Source organism: Takifugu flavidus, chromosome 19 (assembly GCF_003711565.1).
Source record: "Takifugu flavidus isolate HTHZ2018 chromosome 19, ASM371156v2, whole genome shotgun sequence".
Lineage (NCBI taxonomy): Eukaryota > Metazoa > Chordata > Actinopteri > Tetraodontiformes > Tetraodontidae > Takifugu > Takifugu flavidus.
Window position 1 is genome coordinate 7,659,070 of NC_079538.1, and position 23,132 is coordinate 7,682,201.

General features: G+C 45.9%; 2 protein-coding genes and 1 long non-coding RNA gene across 5 annotated transcripts in view; 1 reads left to right on the forward strand and 2 right to left on the reverse strand.

The window, feature by feature from the left end:
* Positions 1 to 3,364: 3,364 nt before the first annotated feature.
* On the reverse strand, positions 3,365 to 6,028 carry LOC130516418 (uncharacterized). The gene is made up of 2 exons (XR_008947478.1): positions 5,672 to 6,028; positions 3,365 to 4,815 (listed from the first exon to the last, which is right to left on the reverse strand). It is a non-coding gene; the product is annotated as an uncharacterized LOC130516418 (long non-coding RNA).
* Positions 6,029 to 6,805: 777 nt separating this feature from the next.
* On the forward strand, positions 6,806 to 12,922 carry cmtr1 (cap methyltransferase 1). Of its 3 annotated transcripts, none has more exons than XM_057017120.1 (24): positions 6,806 to 7,210; positions 7,320 to 7,441; positions 7,651 to 7,787; positions 7,878 to 8,036; positions 8,141 to 8,233; positions 8,327 to 8,398; positions 8,700 to 8,794; positions 8,989 to 9,061; positions 9,123 to 9,321; positions 9,410 to 9,528; positions 9,611 to 9,707; positions 9,813 to 9,945; positions 10,099 to 10,278; positions 10,356 to 10,412; positions 10,480 to 10,537; positions 10,629 to 10,697; positions 10,789 to 10,920; positions 11,083 to 11,208; positions 11,321 to 11,412; positions 11,489 to 11,557; positions 11,634 to 11,681; positions 11,748 to 11,860; positions 11,962 to 12,070; positions 12,160 to 12,922. In XM_057017120.1, the coding sequence occupies exons 2-24, from the start codon at positions 7,342 to 7,344 to the stop codon at positions 12,293 to 12,295; spliced, it is 2,466 nt and encodes an 821-aa protein (XP_056873100.1). In that variant the 5' UTR covers positions 6,806 to 7,210; positions 7,320 to 7,341; the 3' UTR covers positions 12,296 to 12,922. The 3 variants fall into 3 exon arrangements, with proteins under 3 accessions (XP_056873100.1, XP_056873101.1, XP_056873102.1); XM_057017121.1 differs by having other exon boundaries at positions 6,806 to 7,100; XM_057017122.1 differs by lacking the exon at positions 6,806 to 7,210 and having other exon boundaries at positions 7,683 to 7,787.
* A 2,946-nt stretch (positions 12,923 to 15,868) lies between these two features.
* The window catches only part of LOC130516249 (NHS-like protein 1), a 56,822-nt gene continuing 49,558 nt past the window's right edge, over positions 15,869 to 23,132 (reverse strand). The window contains 4 exon segments of the mRNA XM_057017162.1: positions 15,869 to 17,168; positions 17,171 to 17,256; positions 18,919 to 19,051; positions 19,730 to 22,927. Coding sequence (XP_056873142.1) covers positions 16,600 to 17,168; positions 17,171 to 17,256; positions 18,919 to 19,051; positions 19,730 to 22,927 — 3,986 coding nt within the window. The 3' untranslated portion in view covers positions 15,869 to 16,599.

Consider the following 23,132-nt stretch of genomic DNA (forward strand, 5'->3'; position numbering starts at 1 on the left):
GGTTCACAATCTCACCCGCACTCAAACAAGTGACGCATTATGCAGGCCCACCCCTCAAAAGAGCCCCAGTTTAGCTCCAGTTAAGACCGCTCACCTGATTCAGTGGTCCTCTTAATTTCCCCCTTCAATGTTCACATTATACTGCAAGTTTCTCTGGAATTTGGATTATTTTGTCATGACCGAGAAATGTCAGAACAAGCACACTCGCCCTTTTCCCGCTCTGCTCTGAAAGAAAACGTGTAGCTAACCGATATTGCACCGAGTGTGTCATCGCTAATAATCTGATCATGTGACTACAGCAGTTCCTTTCACCACATCAGAGCTGAACTGTTGAACTGTGACCTCATTTATTATTTTAGTTCATTAGAGTTCACAGTTTCGACCCAGATTCATCAGGATCTGACCTCTGACCCTGAATGTCATCCGTACTTCGCCTAAGACCCTCCCAGTTGTGTGCAGCCTCCCAGTGTCCTGGAGGTTATTTCCACTCTGATGCAGGCTGAGATGACGTATCTGTCTGATCAATGCGGGTCAAAGCGACTGCCTTTGACCAGTCAAAATCTGGAACGGCTCATTTGTTTAGGCAATATTGCATCACAAAAATGCAGTATTTGTACTTCGAATCTGTCTACTCCTGTGTTTCGTAATCTTTATTCAATGGTTAGACATTAAAAATTGATAAGTAACTTCAGATCAAAGGTACAGCTTGGTTAAGTTCCGTTTGATCGCTGAGGCTTCGGGTCAGGACTGATGACATCTCACGCTGGACACAGCTGGGATTATCTAGCCTGGCCCACGTCAGCGCAGATGTACACTACGGCTTAAACCGCAGATACAGTCAGCAGCGCTGACGCCTGACCTGGACCTCAGCTTCGGGTCAAACTTCGTTTCTCTCGCATTTATTTTTTTGATCAGCATCGAGGTTTGATGATATGCAAAGCTCTCATCCTCAGTGCCGCCGTCCAGCTAACGGAAGCAGCAGAGATTAACAATGACTCGGCAGCTATCTGATGAGATTCCCAGGTCACAGAGTTCTCAAACCCCTGGGACCACAGCCCAAGTTAGCCAAGAACAGAGATTAAAGCCTTAATTATGTTCACAGGCCAACTTTCTGAGATCTTCCTCAGAGACCCAAATGAACCTACTGCTGGCGTGTTCTCACTGTCGAGATGTTGGTTAGTTAATGTTGTATAATATTTTGCATGTGTGGACAGTTGAAAATGAAGTTACTCTCAGCGAGAGTATGTGCAACAAACACATCATCAGTAAAGTGTTGAGTATAAATGCAAAGAAATTATCCATTCAAACAAAATTAGGAATCATTTCTGCTAAATCTTCTGCTTCAAACGCTTCTGAAATGCAATGTTTCCTATGTGCAGAGACTATTATAGCTCAATCTGACATCAAGCTCCAGGCCAAAGTACCCGATAACATTGTTTTATTATAAAGACAGTACTTTGTATTGAGTGCAGATATGTTTCCGCTCTTGCTGCACCCATGTGTGGTTGCATGTGTGACTTTGTAATGACTTCCTGAAAGGTACTTAAAACAAGGCTAAGCTCTGCTTTAAGATGATGCATTTAAAAGCAGGGTTAAAAAAAAGTGCTGCATCACTCCAGAGACGAGCCTGCAGATAATTCCTGCGCCGTCAGCGCAGACTGTGTGTCCCCATAGCTCCACCCAAGCTCCATAAATACTAAATAAACTGCCGTAAAGAGCTGTAAGAGTGAAGCAAATTGATACCTAAAGCTCATGTAACTGGACATTAATACTCATCATACTTACTGATTCAATGTTTTGTTTTTTTCACTCTCTGGACTAAATAAAGGTGCCCAATCACAGCCTTCCTCTTGTTCAAGAGTTGTTAAATTAATTTAAGTTTTAATCAGAATCTGAATCAGAGTACTTTATTGATCCCTTTAGGGGGTGTCCATTAGGGAAATTAGCATCTCCAACAGCACTGTACAAAATTACCCACCACCATTACACACCATAAAAACCAATTAAAGATAATAAAAATAGAGTAAAATAAGAAATGAAATAGAATAAATTAAAAATAGAATATAAATATAAATATAAAACTATAAAAATGTAAATAAATGAACTGAATGAATGAATGAACTGAATGAATGGATGTCCCAGTATTATGTTATTGCAGTGTTGTTCCAGTCCTTCTGTTGGCCCTCCTCCCCCCAGTGAGGAGTTGAACAGTCTGATGGCTCGGGGGATGAATGAGTTCCCCAGTCGGTTTGTTCTGAACTTGGGGAGGCGCAGCCTCTGGCTGATCAGGCTTCTCTGGCTGTGGATGACAGTGTGCAGAGGGTGGCGGACATTGTCCATGATGCTCCGCAGCTTGTCAATAGTTCTCCTCTCTGCCACTGTCGCCAGAGGTTTATTATTCTTAAAAAAAGAGAACACATCCAGAAAATGGGGGTTTCAGCACCTGTTGTGTTGATAATAGTTATAATATTTATCAACCTATGTTAACAAGAAACTCTGAATGTCTGAATAAACCGGTTTTCTGCTCACAACCTCAACATAAAGAGGTCAAATTTGTGACAGGAAGGCCTGCAGCCAACAGGGATTTGGTGTCTGACCAGAATGCTGCTGATGTACAACTATTAGCAACACATCTCATCTGCAGCAGAGGGAGAGGTTGAAATGTGTGCATTTATGTTGTCATTTCTGTGCCATATCTTGCTGCTTTACACAGATGTAGATGATATCAAGTGACTGGCGTATATTATGAAAGTGTAAGATTAGAGTCTAACAGACTAGAACCTCCTCAAGGGCCTCTTACACACACACACACACACAAACACACACACTTAGACACGCACGCACGCATTCACCTGGGTTATATGTGTAAAATACCTTCCGGACACGTCCAGAACTCCTCATCCATCTACTGTATTTCCTACCAAAGACATTCAGCTCTTTGTTGTCAAACGTGAGAGACGGTAACAGGAGCCCCCTGAGCAGCAACTATTGAAACAGACCCTCAATAGTGCTTTGTGTGTGTGTGTGTGTGTGTGTGTGTGTGTGTGTGTGTGTGTGTGTGTGTGTGTGTGTGTGTGTGTGTGTGTGTGTGTGTGTGTGTGTGTGTGACGGGTTGAGGCGTGATTCTTCGGGTTCTCCACTACCTGGAGCTAGAAACCAGACAATTTGATGATACTAAAGTGAGTTTCCGACTGAGGTTTGAACATTTTAAACATGGGTGTATGATGTGAATGTATGTTGAAAGGAAATGCTCCACTTTTTGCTCAGGAGAAAATCTTTCTGACTTTAGGATGCGATGGTGCCATCTAGTGTGAGAAAGAGGTATTACCTTCTTGTTTTTCGAAATTCACGAATCACACACTCACCTTTTTGACAGTAATCTTTATTTGCTTTGTATATATCATGAAAAGCAACATATATTAAAGGTGCTTGTAATCATCTAAAGAAAATCACATAGCGTGCACACGTTTGCAGGCCTAAAGCTCAAACACGACCATTCAAAAGACGCAAAACTGTCTATAAATGGGTATAATAAACAACATTAAAACACTCCACAGGATCTGTCCCTTCTTATAGGTTATACTATAGTGTTTAGAGGTCTTTACGCTGTTTTCTCAGAGCTGCTCGTCTCTGTTTCAAGGTTACTGACCCATCAGAATAAGCTGGTCTAAAACTGAGAGGTATCCTAAGAGGATATACGAGGGACAACTAATCTCAGCAGTCTCCCTGCTTCTTTTCCATTAGTGATACATTCATATGCTGTCAATGTCACATTTCTGCATTACACACATGAACAAGTGACTATTTATTATTTCTGTCTAAAGAAGTTCTAAGACATCTGGATGGATTGCTGTTTGTTCATGTGGTATTCAGGCTGGATCTCATCAACACAGCAAGTGATGTGCATCAATCCAGCTCAAATCGAGCCGGCAACACCCAGTGTCCTGCTCTAATAATCTCATTCAGCATGAGGGCAGTATGTACAAGACTGTGCGCAAGACAAGTACAAAGTGCAAAGTTGCAATAGTCCCACCTCAGAGGTCAGACGTGTTTCTAACTCTGTGTTTCCTGTATTTTTCTCTGTGCATTTTTAAGGTCGCCAAATGTCATTTTGTTCCTTTTCAATGTGATATAAAGGTTGGGGAAATTGCTTTTGTGTCATTAAAGGAAATTCCAAAAAGCTTCCAAAAACTGTGATTAATAGTTGGTGCATTTGGTTAAATTACTCAGGGGTACTCGTTTCCTCGTTAAGGCACGGGGTAATGGGTTCGCTGGTGGCCTAGTTGAATATTTATGCCTGGAGTCCACCAGATATAAGAAAAAAGCTGCCTTTGTGCTTTACTGCATAGAATTTGTTGCAGTAAAAATGTGCAAAGGAGAAGGGGTATTATTAAATGGGGGAAATTCCACTTTTACCGTGCAAACCAGAGCCATAATGCAACAATCTTTTCACCTCACACATTACAAAATCAACAAGAATGGCACAACTTGTCTGAATATGTTGGATTAGTACACAGAGAAAAACAATCGCAGGAACACAGAACCTGCAGAAAAAAAACCCTCTAGAATTTAGTCTTTTTAAGTTGCTGCAACTTTGGGAGAAACTTGGTCTAAAGTTAGCCTGCATTTGTACGTGTGCACGGATTTCTTCCACCATGTGCGTCATCTAAAGAGGTGACTGGATGGTTTGCAGTGCAGTGTCAGTTGGCGGGAGCTGTACCCAGACATTCCGATCCCCATGAGGCCCAGCAGGATGGCCGTGCGCGTCATAGCAGGTCCCTCCCGGCTCTGCAGCACAGTCTGGGCTGCTTGAGTCTGAAAGAGAGAGCAGGGGTCATCAGGTCCGATCATCACCGGGGACCAAGGCAGTGTCAGCAGCATTTCTCCTGGCACTGGCAGCAGCGGAGTCCATAAAGAGGTGACTGTGGTCATACACCTGTCTCATCCCAGCAATGATTTTACCAGAGGGGAAGAGTCGTACTATAATCTGCATTTAAAGTGACAGTATGAATTTAAAACATAAATAAATTATTTTGGGCCTCAAACGGGTTGACTTTGATCATTTGAGGGCGTTTACATCCATCACTATTTTTGTGATGATAAAAAAATAAATATAATCTTGATCTATTCTTATGGAATCAGGATGATTTAGTCGTGATGCAGATGGTGATAATCAATGCTGGTCATTTTTAAACAAAGAGAAACCACATTGTTGGTTCCTGAGTCCAGCAGCAGGGTTCTGAAATACCCTTCCTGTGGGGGGTCATAAGAAGATCTCAAGTTATTCCCCTAGATCCAATTACAGAGCGTTAACCTGACCTGGGAAGATATGCTAGATTAATGCTGCTGACCCATTATTCCTGCCATGACAAAAAACAAAAACAAATGAACACAGTGCAGACAATAGAAATTTGCACTTTCTGCTTCTGAATTCTTCAGATTTGCATTTGTGTGATTGATTCAATGCTGATGAATTCACAAGAAAACAAAAGTAGTTCATATTAGATGCACGGCATAAACTCTGAATACGTCAACTTTTTATTGTAGTTTTGATAAATCTGTAGGACGACCAGCCAAACAACAGCTGTTTTTAATGGCACTAATGGAATTTCCTCAAGTCCACTTATTAATCTACCCACAGACGAAAATCTCCTTAAAGCATCTTACGCACCTGGAGGTATCTGATATATCCAGGGGTCAGCCGAGGAATGCGGAAAAACATTGTTGCCTCCTTCAGTTTTTCACGGTTGAAACCACAGGTAACAAATGTGTGAGCGGTGCCTCCAACTTCCTGCTTGGCAGCTTTATCCCTGCAGGATGGACAGCAGCACTCCAGGCTGGGAACACACACCTCGTTCCCACACTCAGATACACCCTAGACTTACACCACAGTGATCTCTCTCCTGAGGAGAAGAGCAGTGTCAGTACCTGATATATGAAGACTTGGCTGTGTTGTGTAAGATGGTCACATGGTGTGCCTCTGTGTGAATATCCATGTGTGTCACTGGAAGATTAGCAGAAGGCAGAGTTGGATTAACAGTACATGTAAGAGGGGGAAAAACCCTGCCCCATCACAGGATGACACAAACAAAACATTGCAATGACGTCTGCTGAGGTCACAACAAAATTTAACAATTAGGAGCATTTAAAATTCAATTGGATTCCAGCAGTTTTTTTTCTATATGTAGGAATCCTTGCTGAAAGTGGCCTGAATAAAAGTACTTGGGAAAACTATTAATTTCTCTTGATTCCAGTCTTTTATAAAGGAGGAGAGACTGCAAAATATGTATCCATGCAAAATATGACCCCACTGCTGGGGCAACAGAGGATGGATGGATGGATGGATGGATGGATGGATGGATGGATGGATGGATGGATGGATGGATGGATTGGGGGGGGGTCATGTAAACAGTCCAGGATTCTTTTGAGAGCAGCCCAGGACTTCTTTACTAATGTGCCAAGAACAGATTAGGCCAATGTAAAAGGCATGCAACACAGATTAAAGGAAATCACTTCATCACACAAGGGCACACAGGCATGTGCGCTCTCTCTATCTCTCTTGTTTTCATTCTTAATTACTTGCCTGAAAAATGTTGGTTGTGATTTTGTTTTGTTTTTTTACAGTGGAAACAATATGGTTAAGATCACTTCACTGAAAGGGAAGTAGAAGATATATATAAACACACCACAACACACACACACACACGCACGCACGCACGCACGCACACAAACACACACACAGATGAAAACATTTTGTATTTTATTCAGGCACATGTGCAGACAGTCGCATTTGAGTCGCATTATGATTGCGTTTTTTACCCTTAGGAAGGACCCCGAATCTCTCTAAATTGGGAACGCGGGCTACTGTAAACTTCAAAAACCATCGTATTCGTAAAGGTTTTTCAATTGAATATTATACGGGTAGTTTTCGAAGCACGTGTCCCAGTCACTTTATCACTGTAGTTGTCCCACATTTTTTGTTTAGGATTTAGAAAAACGACGAAACGAAGTTGTTTATTTTCTTGCTAGCTAGCAGCTGAACAGTTTACTTTTACAAGACAAGAAACCTGATAACGCCCACCTAGACGAACACTAACCAAGTAAGCCATTCCGGCTACATTTTCTTCAAAATACCTTCTGGAGGAAAGCATGTGCCGTTTTTATCAAACATTGATAGCTGTATGCCGCTAACTACAAATTAACTACTAAGGTAACAACTTTGCACATAATATGTTTGCGCTACCCTCTTTAATCTGTGCTGGATTTCGCAACCATTGAGTTTTACCCTTTTGTGTGCTATATTATTATGGTCATTTCAGCTCTAGTTGCATTTAATCGAAAATGAAGAGGAGGATTGACAATGCGGCTGCATTGCAGCATAACACTAAGAGGAATCGTGCTGACAGTAGCGTAGAAGAAGAGTCGGAACTATCAAGTCAAGGTAGTTTTGATTTTGATTTTGAAGTTTTTTGGAGAAACAGACAATGATTTCCGCGGCTAGTATTTAAAGCTACTTTCTATGACAGGTGCTTTTGCACCCATAAGTTGATTTTTTTATAAGGGTTTTCTTTTATTAATATTATTCTTTGCTTACTTTGGATCTCTGAACATAAGTAGTTACTAAATACTTTTTTTTTTTTTGCTCTCTAGACTTGAGCCAAAATGATTCTCTCCATGACCAGGAGGACGAGAAACCAGGTTTTTCCTCAACGGCATCATTTGATGACCAGGATGCCTCACAGACCTCCAGTTTCTCTATGTACAACAGTGTGTCACAGAAACTCATGGTAATGCCTCCGCAGACCATGAATTATGTTTCTTTCCACCAATAATCCACCCCAAAAATTATATGTTCCACTGATTTCTTACATCCTTAGGCCAAGATGGGTTTTCGTGAGGGTGACGGTTTGGGAAAGTTTGGTCAGGGACGAAAAGAGATTGTGGAGGCTTCAACACAGAGAGGACGAAGAGGTCTGGGTCTCAAGGTGCAGGGCTTTCAGGGAGAGCTTAATGTTGACTGGCGTGATGAACCAGAGGTACGGTAAATAAATAGTTATAGTGAATGCATGTTAAATTTTGTTTTTGTTTTCAAATGTCTACTCTTTTATTTTCTATGCTCTCTACCTTTCTGGCTGTGCAGCCTAGTGCCACAGAGAAAGTAGACTGGTTCCCTGAATGCACCACAGAGATTCCAGATTCAGATGAACTGAGAGAGTGGCTGATTCTGGGCCAGGTAAACATACAAATCATCCACTTAGCTTTACGCCGTTTTCTTGGGTAGAGTCCTGTGGACCTTATTTACTGTTCTGTACTGTTTTGCTCACAGAGGAAACTCAAGATTAATGATGAGACTGAGTTCTGTACAGAAGACCTCCTACACACTCTTTTAAGGTGCAAGGTAAGTTAAAACATCTGTCATTTTAAGGTCTTTTTAAATAACCGAGGTTAAACGGATGCTTATGAGGAAAAGGGTTTGGTTGTAGGGGAAAAAATCTAAAGCTACAATAGATTAGCTCATAAGCTTTGTCAACCAAGAATTATAGTTCTGTTCTTCCTTTTTTCAACCCTAATTGTGTACTTTTTTCCAGTAATGTTAAGAAGAGTTGGTAATCATTGAAGATGAGTAGATGATGGCCATTGAATGAGTTGCTGCACCCAAATTATAACCCTCAGTTAACATCTGCTACTTTGATATTCAGTCAGTGTTTGATAACCTGGAGGGTGAGGAAATGAGGAGGGCACGGACGCGCTCGAATCCATATGAGGTGATCAGAGGAGGGATCTTCCTCAACAGGTTAGTCTCAGAGTGAACATCATCTATCAGCTGCAGTGCTGATTGCACATTACATCAAATTGTTCAGGATCATTTTAATATGTCCTTTTTCTTGCTAACCATAAATAACAACTGAGTCAAAGTTTACTTTCTTTACAGAAGGAAACCTTCATTCCCATAAAAGATGAGTTGTATTAAATGATTTGTGTTTTCAGAGCAGCTATGAAAATGGCCAACATTGACCACTGCTTTGACAGCATGTTCACCAACCCAAAGGATTCACAAGGGGTGAGTCCGAGTAACAACTGGCATCCATGAACGTAAGCTGATTTAAATTTGTCTTTTGTAGAAATCCCTGACAAAAGACCGCGAAGGTGAGCTTCTGTACTTCGGCGATGTCTGTGCTGGACCGGGAGGCTTTTCAGAGTACATTCTGTGGAGGAGGCGCTGGCATGCTAAAGGCTTTGGTATGACGCTGAAAGGACCCTGTGACTTCAAACTGGAAGATTTCTATGCAGCACCGAGTGAACTTTTTGAACCTTATTATGGTATGAATAAGCGCCGCACACTCACATAAAAACAGGAACTGTCTCAGGCAGTAGCCGTTTCAGTGAGGGTGACCACTGTGGTTCTCAGGTGAGGGAGGGGTGGACGGAGATGGCGACATCACTCGGCCAGAAAACATCACCGCCTTCAGGAACTTTGTTCTCGAGAATACGGATAAAAGAGGGCTGCACTGCCTGATGGCAGATGGGGTGAGAATATCTGAAGACCAACAATTTTGACTAATAATGTTTGATGGATCACCTGTGGATCACTGGCTGTGGTCTGGTGCAGGGCTTCTCTGTGGAAGGTCAAGAAAATATCCAGGAGATTCTGAGCAAACAGCTGTTGCTTTGTCAGTTCCTCACAGCCCTTTCCACTCTCAGGACAGGTGTGTGGATGCAAGCAGTCCAAATCTGCCCCCAGTAAAAACGGCATCGTATTTGGGTTTTACCTGCATTTAAGTTAAATTAAACTGTTTTTTTTCCTTCTTCAGGTGGTCACTTTGTCTGCAAGACCTTTGACCTCTTCACTCCTTTCAGTGTAGGTTTGGTTTATCTGCTCTACCTCTGCTTTGAGAGGGTCTCCCTGTTCAAACCTGTCACCAGCAGGCCGGCTAACTCCGAGAGGTTGGTGCCAATTTTTGAATAATGTCGAGAAAGCAGAGTCACAGAGTTTAAGTGAGAATTTATTGGAATTTTTGGAGATGGGCTCCACGGCTCCTTGAATGAAATTCTAAAGGCAGAAAATATTTGTATTGGTAAAACTCCCATCCTCCGCAGGTATGTGGTGTGTCGTGGTCTGAAGCCCGGTTCAGATGCTGTCCGGGAGTATTTGTTCAGAGTCAATCTGAAGCTGAACCAGCTGAGGGACTCGGACACTGACGTCACAGATGTGGTCCCTCTGAGCATCATCAAGGAAGACACAGACTTCTACCATTCTATGGTCAACTTCAACGAGAGGTAGATGCACACGACATTCACAACAGTCCTGGTTTTCTGCTCCAAACTGACAGAAAGGGAATTTCCTGTCTCTTCAGCCTCTGTGCAGTCCAGATCAAAGCCTTGGCTAAGATCCATGCTTACGTGCTTGACCCGTGAGTAGCATTTCTCCTACTGTGCTGTTGTGCTGGGAGGTGAGTGACTGTGTGCTGGTTTCTGTAGGACGCTCTCTGAGCTGAGACAAGCAGACATTAGGAAGGAGTGCCTGAAGGTTTGGGGGGTGAGCAGTGGTACTCTGATACACACCATCAAAAAAAGGAAATAAAATACTCGTGCCTTAAAGGGGTAATTGTGTTGGGTGCACTGTCCAGGTGCCGGACAAGGCTCGAGTCGCTCCTGCTTCCTCTGACCCAAAATCAAAATTCCATGAGCTGGTTAAGGTTGGTTATTAGATCCTAAATTAAAGATTTTTAAATATGAAACCATCTAATCAGCTGTTAAATGTGTTTAACTGTCTGCCCCCTGCCTCAGAATTCTGATGTGGAGTCGTTCCAGTGTAAACAGTCCCCTCTCAACTCCAGTACATTGGAGAAACTACGTCACATCCTAGACCACAGATGCATTGTGGGAGGTGGAGAGCAGATCTTTCTCCTAGCACTTGGGGTGAGATTCTATGTGAAACTTTAATGTAATGTCAACTTTCCATTTAGTTTGGACCACTGCACACAGTAATGGGTCACATACAGAATTATGTGTATTGTATAAAAAAAAGGGTATATCTGTTGACTGTCAGATTAGACAAGTTAACTTTCTGTCCCTGTGCAGAAGTCCCAGATATACACATGGGATGGGAAGATGCCTCTGCGCTGGAGGAAGCTGGAGAATTTTAAGCTGGAGCTGCCCAGAGATACACTTTTAAGTGTGGAGATTGTTCAAGAGCTGAAGGGCGAGGTGAAGAAAAGCTGCAGTCCTCCTCTGAGCAGGGCTCCATCCTAAACCCTGAGGAATTACACTTGAGTTTTGTTTTACTGCTCATTGTTGTGTGAATGCATTCGTTCCTCAGGGCAAGGCGCAGCGTAGGATCAATGCAGTTCACGTCATGGATGCACTGGTGCTGAACGGCACTGACGTGAGAGATAAACACTTCAACCAAAGGTCGGACAGCGCCACCTGGCTTTGAAACACCTCAACTTTTCCTTAACATTTTCTGAATGATTTCATTTGTGTGTAGGATCCAGATGGCTGAGAAGTTTGTAAAGGCTGTTGCAAAACCCAGCAGGCCAGACATGAATCCCATCAGGTAGGTTTTGGGAAGCAATGTGCTTAACTAAAAACTAAAAATTCTTTTTAAACAAACTCTGAATGTCTTTTCATAGAGTGAAGGAGGTTTACAGACTGGAGGAACTGGAGAAGATCTTTGTCAGGTATGACCAGCGAAAATGATCGTTTAAACTGATGTTGGGAAAAACACATTTTCTTTATTTTTCCAGGCTAGAAATGAAGGTGACCAAGAGTTCAGGCGGAGTTCCACGTCTGTCCTACACAGGCAGAGATGACAGACATTTCCTTCCCACAGGTCTTTACATTATTAAGACTGTCAGTGGTACGTGTTTGAGTCATCTGTCAGCTTTTGTCAGCTCTGGGTTGTCAGAGCCTGCAGTTGAAAAACTGCCTTCAATTCTAAACTGCGTGTTCTTTCCTCAGAGCCGTGGACGATGGCCTACAGTAAAAACTCCATGAAGAAGTTCTTCTTTAATAAACTCACTAAGGAGTCCACTTATGACATGCCTCCTAATGCTGCTGCTCCCTTTCAGTATGTTTCCTTCTCCTGGGTGTTCCATGTCGCTTGTTTCTGTACCAACGATATGTGCTGGAGTGGATCTTTCTTTGCTTTATCCTCAGTGTTTGCCATGCTGAGCGCTTCTTCTGGGCCTGGGTGGACGGGGTGATCGTCCATGATTCACAGACGAGGATGGACCCCGAGAAACTATCCAAAGATGGCATCATGTCCTTCGTACACCAGAACTACCAGCCCTGAAACCCCCGCAGAACTACTGAATTTCACTTGCTGCAACCTAGAAAGATTTCATTATAACATTGAGGATAGGGATTGATCTGCCCTGTTGTTCAGTTAAATATCAGTAAACATTTTTTTTATGTAGGTCAAGGGAATGAATAGGATGATGTAAATGAGGTAACAAATTATGCATTTCCAGCAATGGCATTTAGACATGAGGCAACAAAATACACACCAGTTGTGCAGTTTTACTTGTATGTTTATGAAACACAATTGTCAGGACAACGTGGAGATCAGCGTTGCTACCGTCTCCATAATGACGCGCATGTTACTCGAGGTGAAATTTTTATAGATCCTCACCCCTAAATTATTTACATACACGATTGGTGCATCTGAAGAAAGAACCAACATAGACACGCGTTAAACCAACTCTAGAAACAAACGACCGTGCCTGTCCTTATAAAATTAAGTTGATTGAGAGTTCGGTAAAAGGTTATTTTTATTTTTTTACTTTGGTGTGTGATTATATTGTGTTCGCTGCTGCTTCAAGACTTGTTTCTTCGGTTGTCTTTTTCTGTGAAGCTAGCTTACAAAAACGAGCAATGTAAATAACGATGAAAATAAACCACGAGCTTTTCTGAATAATAACTTCTGTTCCTGTTAGTTGTAGTTACGGTTAAGACCGTCTTTAAAGGTTCCGACTCCCGTAAGGTTCCTAGCCGTGCTGTTCGCTGGTGAACGCTGCGGCGCGTAATTTCAGACGTTTATTCAAGACATGTATTTAAAAAAACAACATTTAACATCTTTGCGTGAGCATAGGTTCAAACTCGGACTCATAATTAATACTTTACACGTTTTAGTCTTCGCCATCAATCGACATTACAATTCGGACATATTTTGGAGTTACACACCGCCAATAAAAATTATATATCCGGAAGTGACAACAGGGCGTAAACTCCTAACCGTTCCTTTACAATTATTCCATTGGTTTAAAAACAAACAAACAATTGAAACATCTAATTTCGTTCTGTCGCAAGTGTTGAATTTTATTACGTGACCATGGTTTTGAAAGTCGCTTAATTAAACTTCGTCATAATAATGGATAATCTTCGCGTGTTATTGTGTCTTTGCATGACAGGTTAGAAGCCAGATTTAAACATCAGGCGGAATTGGACGTTTTATATTGTTCTTCGTACCGAACCAAACGATGTGTGGGTGTATGTTTCATTTGTGCGTTGCAATTTTTCATGCAAAATATCGAGTAAAAGCAAAGCATAGTGTGTGTCTGTGTGGGGTTGCGCTACATAATTGCAATACATTAATATCCATAATGTAGGCCTTGTATGTGCTTAGATTACAATCAAAGAGGGCATATTATTGATTGGAATGTAACTGCTTTTACGTGAATCATGGCCTGTAAAATTATTTGAATTTGAATAAAGAGGAATTAAAGCATCCTCAATTTTGATCAATAAATCCCTAAAACAATCTTTTGTTGCCCAGAAAGCAGTTTGTGAGCAGATTCCCGACTCAGCAGTTTCTGCCCACTTTGTGTTTGCTGAGAGCTGCAGCTCAGCTGAGAGGGTTCTGCTGGGTTTCCAAAAGCATTCAAATCTACTTAACTGCCTTAATGATTGTGCAACTGAAGAAAGATTGTAAATGTATTGGTTTGTGTGTTTCACTATGTGTGAAAATCTTGTGATTTAACACACTTTAAAACAGGCTTATCTAAAACCAGGATCTGTTCATAATCTGGAGTCCAAAAGAATCAATTATGCATTGAACAATAAACACTAAAGTGTGAACACCAAATTCATACTAAATGGATCCTGGTGGAGGGTTCAGGTCGTCCTCTGCTCTCAGAGCAACCCCACCTTCAGAATTTCCAGCAACATCTGATGCCATCCTTCATCCTGCGTCACCTCTGCATCTGCTGAGTCCTTCCTTTTATTCAGTCACTGCGATCATGTTCCAACAGTCAGCAGAAACTTTTTTTAAGCATATTATTCTCTGCACACACACACCCAGCCCTCCGGGATCAGCGGCTGCAGACGGAACATGTTTAATGATTCTCTCTGTGTCGCCGCTGCTCTGGTCTGTTCAACTGAAGATAAAGTTGGTGCAGAGGACAAATCTCTCCATGACAGAAAAGATTCACTGATAAGGAGTCCAATCAGAATTCTTCCTTGATTTCTTCCCATTTTCGGCCCCCTACAGAGACAGGCCTAGAGGCTTAAAATAACCCATTTGGCATTTCTATACTATATCCAATATAAAGCATTTAACACTAGAAAAAGTCAATCTATGTGGATAAATAGCTTATGTGTCTGTATTTGCTACAGTTCTTGCATCATTTTCTTCATGAAGTTTTCTGTTTTGCATGTCTAAATATCTGTAAAATCAACTACAACCAAAGTATCAGGTATACCAACTGTGGCCTTTATTGCCCCGGAGCAGCATTATTGCCCCCCTGCCTGTTGAACGGCTGTGACTTGTAATGACTCTTCAGCTCCGAGTATGACACTCATCATCATTCTGTCCATGGAGGTCCTGCACGGGCATCTGGTTATTGTCAGGTTCTGGTGTCGGAGGGCAGGTCTTCATTATGGATGCTGCAATGCCTTCAGTGTCTCCGTGCACGTTTGGTCACAACGTGGATGTGCCGGCGTGTTCAAAGGGCATCGAGGACCTGCGGAGAATGCTGAGTGGTTTGAGGAATCAGCCAGATGCCGGCTGGACAGTTACAGCTTCCCATTGGTCTATTACAGGATGACTTTGTGGCCTAATAAGATGTCCAGAGGGTGGAGATGAGTGATGACCCCACCGGGGGAGGGAAGGCTGCTTCCTGTGTGATGGAAAGCTTGGGTGCCATGGCGACGGTGTTAATGAGGCTGTGATTTAATGGCGGCCATGAATCTAACACAGGAATAAACGAGACCAAGACCAGCTCTTTAAATATCATCTTGGTTTTTTTATTACAGACACAAGAGAGTGTGGGCAGCCTGCCTTCAGCTCCCCCAGATCACAGCCCCCCCCCCCTCTTCACAGGCAGCGCCGTGACCGAGACCGGCACCCAGCAGATTGAGCCGCAGGCTGGTACCGTTTACTTTAGAGCGCACCAGCCTGAGTTCTGAATGACTCCAGATTAGGGGCAGAGGAACCTTAAAGCCCCTTTAAATAAAAGCACTTTAGCCTGGTGGTAGTAAATCTGGCCTCTACCCAACTCGGCTCCTGCCCCTGGTGAGGGGCCATAAGGGTCCTGCTGTGTGAAAATAAATAATCTAAAACAGAAAAAAACACTCCCAACAAAGACATGCTCTAAAAATGCTCAATGCTAAAAAAATAAGCCAAAAAGATAATCATAATCTTTCTCTATTTAAATACACACTTATGTAGAACTTCTGGATTGGAATTCTGGATGGTTGTGGAGGGTCTGTAGAAACAGCTGGACCAGATGTGCCGAATTGGTCGCACACAACTGTGCTCATGTCCGGATCCCTCTTCCAGCTCTTTGGTAAGCGTGACTGCTAAGAAAGCCAGACTGTCATTTCCTCCTCTCACCCCTGACATACAGATTCATACTTACACAAGAAAGATCATGACATCACGTGTTTATTAAAATGATATTTAAAACTTTTTAAAATCACAGAAAAAAACAACAAATTAACTATGCACAGTGCAAAATTCTTAGCCTAAAATTCATCTGTGAACTGTTTATGAGCCTTTTCTGAAAGAGCTAATTAGCTGTTTGGTTGAAGCTTTGTAAACTCCAACTCCTGTTCACGTCCCGTCTGCCACCAGGTGGCAGCACTGAGCGCTCTGAATACACCTGCTCTGCAAACTAAACTGCTGTTCTAACAGAAGAAAAGCAAAACTCGTGCTTCAGACCTCTTCCCCCAGCCTAGTGGTGTATTTTGCACACAACACTTGCAAACCAGGGTGCTTTCAAAGACGTTCCAGAGCCGACGGGGGACGCCGATGATTCCGATTCGAGCACCCAGCGCACCTTTATGATCTCCTCTCCTGGAAACAGCTCAGCTTTCCATCCCTGTCATTAAAAGAGACTAGAGTGTTCCTGCGTGTTAAAGACCTGACAGTGCGAGAAGAAAACAGGATGGAAAAACTAGCAGAAAAGAACAATATTCTGTTAGGACAATGGGCGCCAGAGCGGGATTCACGGGGAAAAGTTGCAACAGAACCAGTTCTCTACAGACACGGCGCCGAGGGGGCGGGGCTCAGGTACGGCGCTCTGCTAGCTGTGTTTCCTCATAGGTTACGATGATTATGAGTTCAGCTCCCGGCGTCCCTGGGAGCACGCCTGCTCTTTAACCTCTGCTCTCTTCAGATAAAGTGCCATTGGAGTCTCTGTGTGCAGAGATGGTCGGGGACGCCGTTTCAGCATCCGCTGTCTCGCTCTCAGTTAGTTCCCCCTCACGCTCGCAAATCACCGTCATCGGGCTGCTGAGGATCCTGCTGCGTGCGTTGTACTTGCTGCTGGCAGCAGAGGGGGGCGTGCGTGACCGCCCGTACTTCTGCCCGCTCATGGAGTAGGACGGCGAGGTCGGCGAGGACAGAGAAAAGACCTCGTAGCGGTTCCACTCATCCAATGCCCTCTTTCCCCGGCTGGGAGAGTTTATCGGGCTGTTTGGACTCAGAGAGGAAGGGGACGCGGCGGCAGGGGGGTCCACCTCTGAATCGGAGCGCGTCCTCTGACAGCGGGGGTCGGTGGAGCGCAGCATCTCAGTGGCCGACATCCTGAAGCCGGTCTCTGAGCGGCTGCCCTTCTTCAGCAGCAAAGCCTTGAAGGTGTCGCTGCTGGTGGAGGACTTGCGGAGGTTTCGGTGGATGGAGCCTGACTGGCGGGGCGAGGGCGACGACCCCGGGCTGATCCCTGGGGGGTGGCGGGCGGAGACTGGGGTTGGCTCCCAGCTCGGACCTTGTCTTCCTCTGACTCCTTGCGACCCAGGACCTTGCGCTTTGACCTAGGATGAAAGGTGGATGATCAGATTGAGATTTTTTCTGAAGTCGGGTTATTTGAGTTAAAATTAGGATGCGGGATTTCAAACAACTGAGTAAAGAGCAGAGGTGCGCGAACGTTTCTGTTGTCAACGCAAAAAAGGGATTACACTTAAGATACTTGGCTTACACGCCTTAAATCTTTGTCCCAAATTTGCCATATGTCAGCAGTGCTCTTAGCGATCATGCACCACAGCACAAATCCTAAAAAAAGTGAAGCAAGTGGCAGCACAGGGGCAGGAGGGAGACAAAAAGGGACTCTCTTAAGAAAGACAGGAATTATTAAATACATGAAACGGGACTGAATGAGATTGATCAAAAACGGGAGCAGGAAAACAGCTGGAGACACGCCAGGAGAATTCTTCCTTCCCTCAGTCGCAGTAGTTAGGACAACGCTGCCTACACCGGCTCCGATTCCTGCCACAAAACAGCAGTAAAGCTTCAGACGCCACAATACAGAGGATTAGGGCTGGTAGAGAAACAGCCTCATTAATCTGGGGTCCAGGGTTGCAATGCTGCCGCTAATCCAAAGGTAGAAACAGGAGCACGTCAGAAACACAGCTTGCTAATTAAAGTTAAAGAACTCTCCCACCCAGCAGGAGAGGGAAGCGAGAGACGATTAAAAACAGGAAAAACAATGAGAAGAGATGTGTACAAGAGCGGCGAGGGCATGAAATCCTTAATCCTCAGATTAGATCTACAGAACTGCACCCCTATAACAGACAAATATCCCGTACAACGGCAACTACGAGTGGGACCTACAGGGAGGCGAAAATCCGCGCCTGTGTCCCGACTCCTACCTCCACAGTCTCTCTGAGCGTGCATCCTTATGTAAGGCTTCTCACACGTTCATGCGGGCCGACACACCTGAAGTCACTCAACCATGCAGCCACACACGCCACTCACACTGGGCTGAAAAGACAGGTATGCAGAACTGTCCTGGAGCTGAAGGTCGGGATTTAGGAAACCTCTCTGACGAGTAAATCCATTTTTCTCAGTCGGATTATGTTTGGGTAGTCTCTCCAGACAAGTCCCAAGTTTCCTTCGTTTCAAAGTAGGCAATTTTTGCTGTGGTGTCCCCATTAATGGAGGAAAAGACGGCAGGGACGTGATAAACGCACCCGATTTTCCCGCTGCTCTCACGCACCATAAATATGTTGACAATCTGTTGCCAGCAGATAGAAAATCCTGTTAAATGGAATCCTGTGATGCACAATAGGACTCCTCCTGCCGCTGCACGTGACCATAAAACACATCCTGGCGGGCCGCATGAGAAATTTATGTGTTGCCTTTGAAGCACACACGCATGCGACATAATGTATGTAAAGAACCTCCGACGAGACGGCGTGAGACGCCTCTCTGGTGGTCTCTAACCTAGATTAAGACCAAAGGGTGCTCATTTCAGGAATGGATGAAACGAGCTTCTGTCTGAGAATATGCTGCTAATAACGCTGTCACAGACGCAACTGCTTCATCTGAGCTGAGGTAGGATAGAGGAGAACATGCCAGACACAGACGTTCCTCTTCAGACGGGGCAGAAAAAGTTACAGATGAGTGGGGGACCCCGGAGTGGGGGTGGGGAGACCGAAGGAAACAAATGGTGACAAGCAGAAAACGTGTGTTAATACCTGTGAATGGCAGCGAAGAGGTCCTCTGTGGTCCGAGCCCGCGACGGAGTCGGGGTCACCATGATCTCCTCGGAGCCCCCGTTGGTGGCCGGGGCCGGGGACGACTCAGCTGTGCTGGAGTCAAACACCTCACCTGAAAAAGAGGCGTTGAAGTTACATAAACCCACTGACGGGACAGTGAGCGCACAGACCACACTCACACAGATCACAGCACACTCCCTCCAACACACACACTGCTCACATGAACCACATAAAATATGAAGTGGTACGGGGGAGGTGCCGACCGTCTCACATGCTCCTACTGCTTCAGGATTCCCTCTGCCCTCTTTTTCTTCTCCTCTAATTTAGCCTCTTTCCTCCTTTTCTTATCCTCCGTGCTCCCGCCTGCACTTCAGCTGCCCGAGCCGCTGGAGACGGTCTCACTTTATGCTCTCCCATCCTCCCCTTCATCCCCTCACCAGGGCTGATCCCCTCCCATCGATACAATGCTGCCCCTCCTCCCCTCCCTCCAAACAAGAAAAGCATCTCCCGTGAGACACTTGCCCCCTCCCTTACCTCAAAGGGAGAGAAAGAGAGAGAGGACCAGATTATCGGTGTAGAAGAGGAAAAAGGATGGAAGCAAAAATAGATGAAAGAAATGAGGAGGGGACATGAGTATTTAGAGCACAGAAGGAAGGAAAAGGTTGGGAAATTTGGCTCTTCACTTAGGAGGGGAACTTGGTGACTCCAGGCAGTGGTGCACAGCTGTGCTGCTCTGCTACACTAATAAATGAATGGAAGACTTTGGAAATCTAGATCCAGTGAGACTCACCATTATCGTCCTCCTTGGAGCTGACAGACCCGGCTACGCTGTTGCTTCCATCTTCGGCGTCCTCTTCCTGAGCGTCTCCGTTGACGCACGGCCCGTCGCCGAGATGCGAGTCTTGACTTTCAGGATCGGACCCCGCCGGGCTCGCTGCAGACGTGTCGCGGCTCTCTAAGCTTTGTTGTATCTCGGGTGGACTCTCGTCCTGCTCTTTGGCCGTCGCGTCTGTTCGGCCGTCAGTTTGTGACAGGCTGGTTGGATCCCGGTCCAGGTGTCCGTTGAGTGGCTGGGCACAAAACGGAGGGACAAAGGAGATCTGGGGTTTTTTGGAAATTGCTGGTGGCTTCTGCTTGACAGGAGAGCTCTGGGAGCTCTGTGGGGGGGTGAAGAACGACAAGTGGCATTCCACTGTTTCTCCTCCGTTTAGGAGACCGTCACACTGGTCCTCAGATTTCCTCAGATCTGTTGCATTGCCACAAATGGACAAATCCTCCAAGAGCTTCACCACAGATGAAGCAGAGGACCTGCATGAGCCTTCATCCAGGGGGCTGATTGACAGGGGCACTACAGTGGGAGGCTCTAAGGTCTGGCATTTAAGATCCTGAAGGAGGTCCAGCCCTGGTTCTTGAGGTTTGATGTTGTCTGACTGGGCGTTATTGTCTTTTTCTTGTCTTTTAACAGAACGGAGTTGAACACTTTGCAGGGCAAGTGGGGTGATCCGGAGCTTAGGAGAAGGTTTAGGATCCTCCTTCACAGCCTTCACAAAAGATGGAGAGGAGGAACTAGGTGCAAAAACAGGCAGGGGTGGAGGTGGAGGAGGTCCCATTGAGAGCAGGGGAGGGGGTGGAGGAGGAGGGGGAGGGGGAGGGCTGAATCCACCATTGAACGATGAACTGGAGGGGACGAGCATTTCAGGGGATGGAGGAGGAGGGAATTCTGGGGAGGTGGAGCATGCTGGGGCTGGGCTCAGTGTTGAACCCTGGGGAGTGGAGGGTAGCTGGGGATCTGACAGAGCTGGGCCTGCACTGGTACTAGGTGGGAGCGGAGGAGGGAAGGGCGGAGGTTGGCCGAGAGGCGTGTTAGGAGCTGAAGAAGAGGAGAAAGGCAGGGGTGGAGGTGGCGGAGGAGGGGGTCCGCAGCTTTTCACTGAATCAGAAGTGTTGGAGGAAAGCGAGGTTGAAGACGAGGACACCGACATGGAGGACAGGAGAGATGACTTCCTCTCAGGCACTTTCGGTCTGGGCCGACCGCCTGATGGGGACATGGACCTGACCAGTGAAGGTACAGGTGTTCCAGCTGTGGGGGTGTTGGACTGGCTGGAGTAGCCACTAGATGGGGAGGTCAGTCTATGTACCCTATCTGGTGAGGAGGTGGAGGGTTTAGGTTTGGTAGCCACTCCTCCTTCGAGACCTGGACCCTGAGGTGCCAGGCGGCTGTTCTCTTCGTTCTGAAAGCCCCCTGCGTGTGTGCCGCTGCTGGTATTGTGTGCTGGTGGGTTCTGAGCATTGTGATCTCCCTGGTTATGAGGATAGTCCATGTAATACCCCCAGGAATCTGCATAATCTGAGCGTAAGCTGCTGGTCTCACTGTGAGTGGGGGTCACGTGGCACAGAGAGTAAACATTAGAGACACCAGCGCAAGCATTAGCTCCTATCGAGACCACCGAGCTCCCTGCACTGATGCTGCTCTGACTGCGAGGCCTTAAGAGCCAGGGGTCATCATAGTCGCTGCTGGGGCTGTGAGACGGCGAGGAAGGCGATGCCCCTTTTCCTTTCCCTCCCCCCAGACCCATCTGTAGACTCTGCTGCAGGCTGGCAATGAGCGTCTCACTGAGCATGGCTCCGTTTGCATCGTTAGCTCCATTCACCGTGCTGACACCTCCGACGGGCTTTTTCGGGCCTGGCTTGCGTCTGAGAGAGTCTGTTCGAGCCGGAGGCAGCGGTGGCTTCTTAGACTTGCGGAGGGAGATGCTGCGTGACAGCGACTGGTCGCTGTACAGGCTCCCAGAATCCCCCTGATTAGCCATCTCGCGGCACTCATACATGCTGTGCCGTGTGGCTCGTCCAGCCGCCACGCCCTGCCCGCTGCCATGGCTGCGAGAGCGCAAGCCGGAGTCCATGTGCATAGAGGTGTAGTATCCATCATTGTCTTGGGAGTAGATGGAGCTGGAGTCAGTGGTGGTCCTGGAAGAGAGGTCCTGGCTACTATACAGCTGGTTTATAGGGGTGGAGCAGCTGGACGTCAAGGGACGGTGAGGAACTACCACGTTCTCTGGTGTGTCGTAGATCCATTGCTCCTCAGGCAAACAGGATGGCGGTGTAGGGGCCAAAGTGCTGCGACTGTGTACACTGCTGTCCGAGTGTCCCGACTCGCTTGCGGGTGCTGCCACTACCAGACCGCCGTCCTTCGGTTTGTGAGTTGGAGTAGATGTAGCCAAGGCGGGACATGTGGAGCTGTGACTGAAGGCCGTTCGGCTGGACATCGCAGAGTCGCTGTTGGTGGAGGAAACCAGGCTGAGTGGCCGAGCTGTGGGGTAGGTGGTTGTAGGGGAGTGGGAGAGCTGAACGGTGGCGTTGAGGGCAATGACTTTGGCGGAGCTCGACAGCATGGCATTAGGGATGACTGATGTGGAATAGGAAGCATGTGGGGACACAACACATGCTGGACCCCCACCCCAATCGGAAGCTTGTGTCCCCCTCAGCTCCTGAGACTTGGGCCTGGGCAGTGTGCCTGTCTTTGGGGAGTTTCTCATGTGCACCACAGTGTCGTCAAACTGTAGCTTTCCGATGGGCCTCTGAGGAGACGACTGCTCGTCTGACTTGATGGGAGTGCTGCTATAGATGGGGTCAGCACTGAGAGACACTCTGGCACCGTGCCTGGGTAAACTGTGGAAGCGGGAGGGGTCTCCATTAAATTGATGTGGCATCACCAAGATCCCAGAGCTGTCGCTGCTCCCGATGGATATGCTTCCCGTGGAGGAGGAAGTTGAAATGCCAGCCATTTGAGCGGCGATTCCCTGTCCTCTCTGTGCTCGGATCCTTCTCATGGATGGTGGGACAACCTTTACTTCCTCCGTCTGGCAGCTGGAGTCTCTGGTCAGTGAACGTCTGAGGGCGGAGTTGACGCTGCCGACCCTTCCCAAAGTAGAGTACTGCCCCGGGATGAACATGGAATGTGGTCGCAGCTCTCCACCGTGTCCTTTTGCTGTTTCAGATCGAAAATGAAAACAAAAAAGTAACCAAAGATTTATAAACATCTAGTTTTCAGCATTTCCCTGGTGCTCTTCTAAACCTCACTACCCTCTGCAGCTACAGTGCTTCAGTCCTTCTGCTCATTTAGCTTGACTGTCATAAACTCTGGTCACATGGAAGCTAATGAATTTGATTTGCTGTGACCCAGTCTCAAACCC

Coding starts and splice junctions, on each gene's coding strand:
- cmtr1 (XM_057017120.1), top strand. CDS start 7,342: ATGAAGAGGAGGATTGACAATGCGGCTGCATTGCAGCATAACACTAAG. Junction 9,708..9,812: donor CCTTTCCACTCTCAGGACAG/GTGTGTGGATGC, acceptor TTCCTTCTTCAG/GTGGTCACTTTGTCTGCAAG. Junction 10,538..10,628: donor AGTGCCTGAAGGTTTGGGGG/GTGAGCAGTGGT, acceptor TGCACTGTCCAG/GTGCCGGACAAGGCTCGAGT.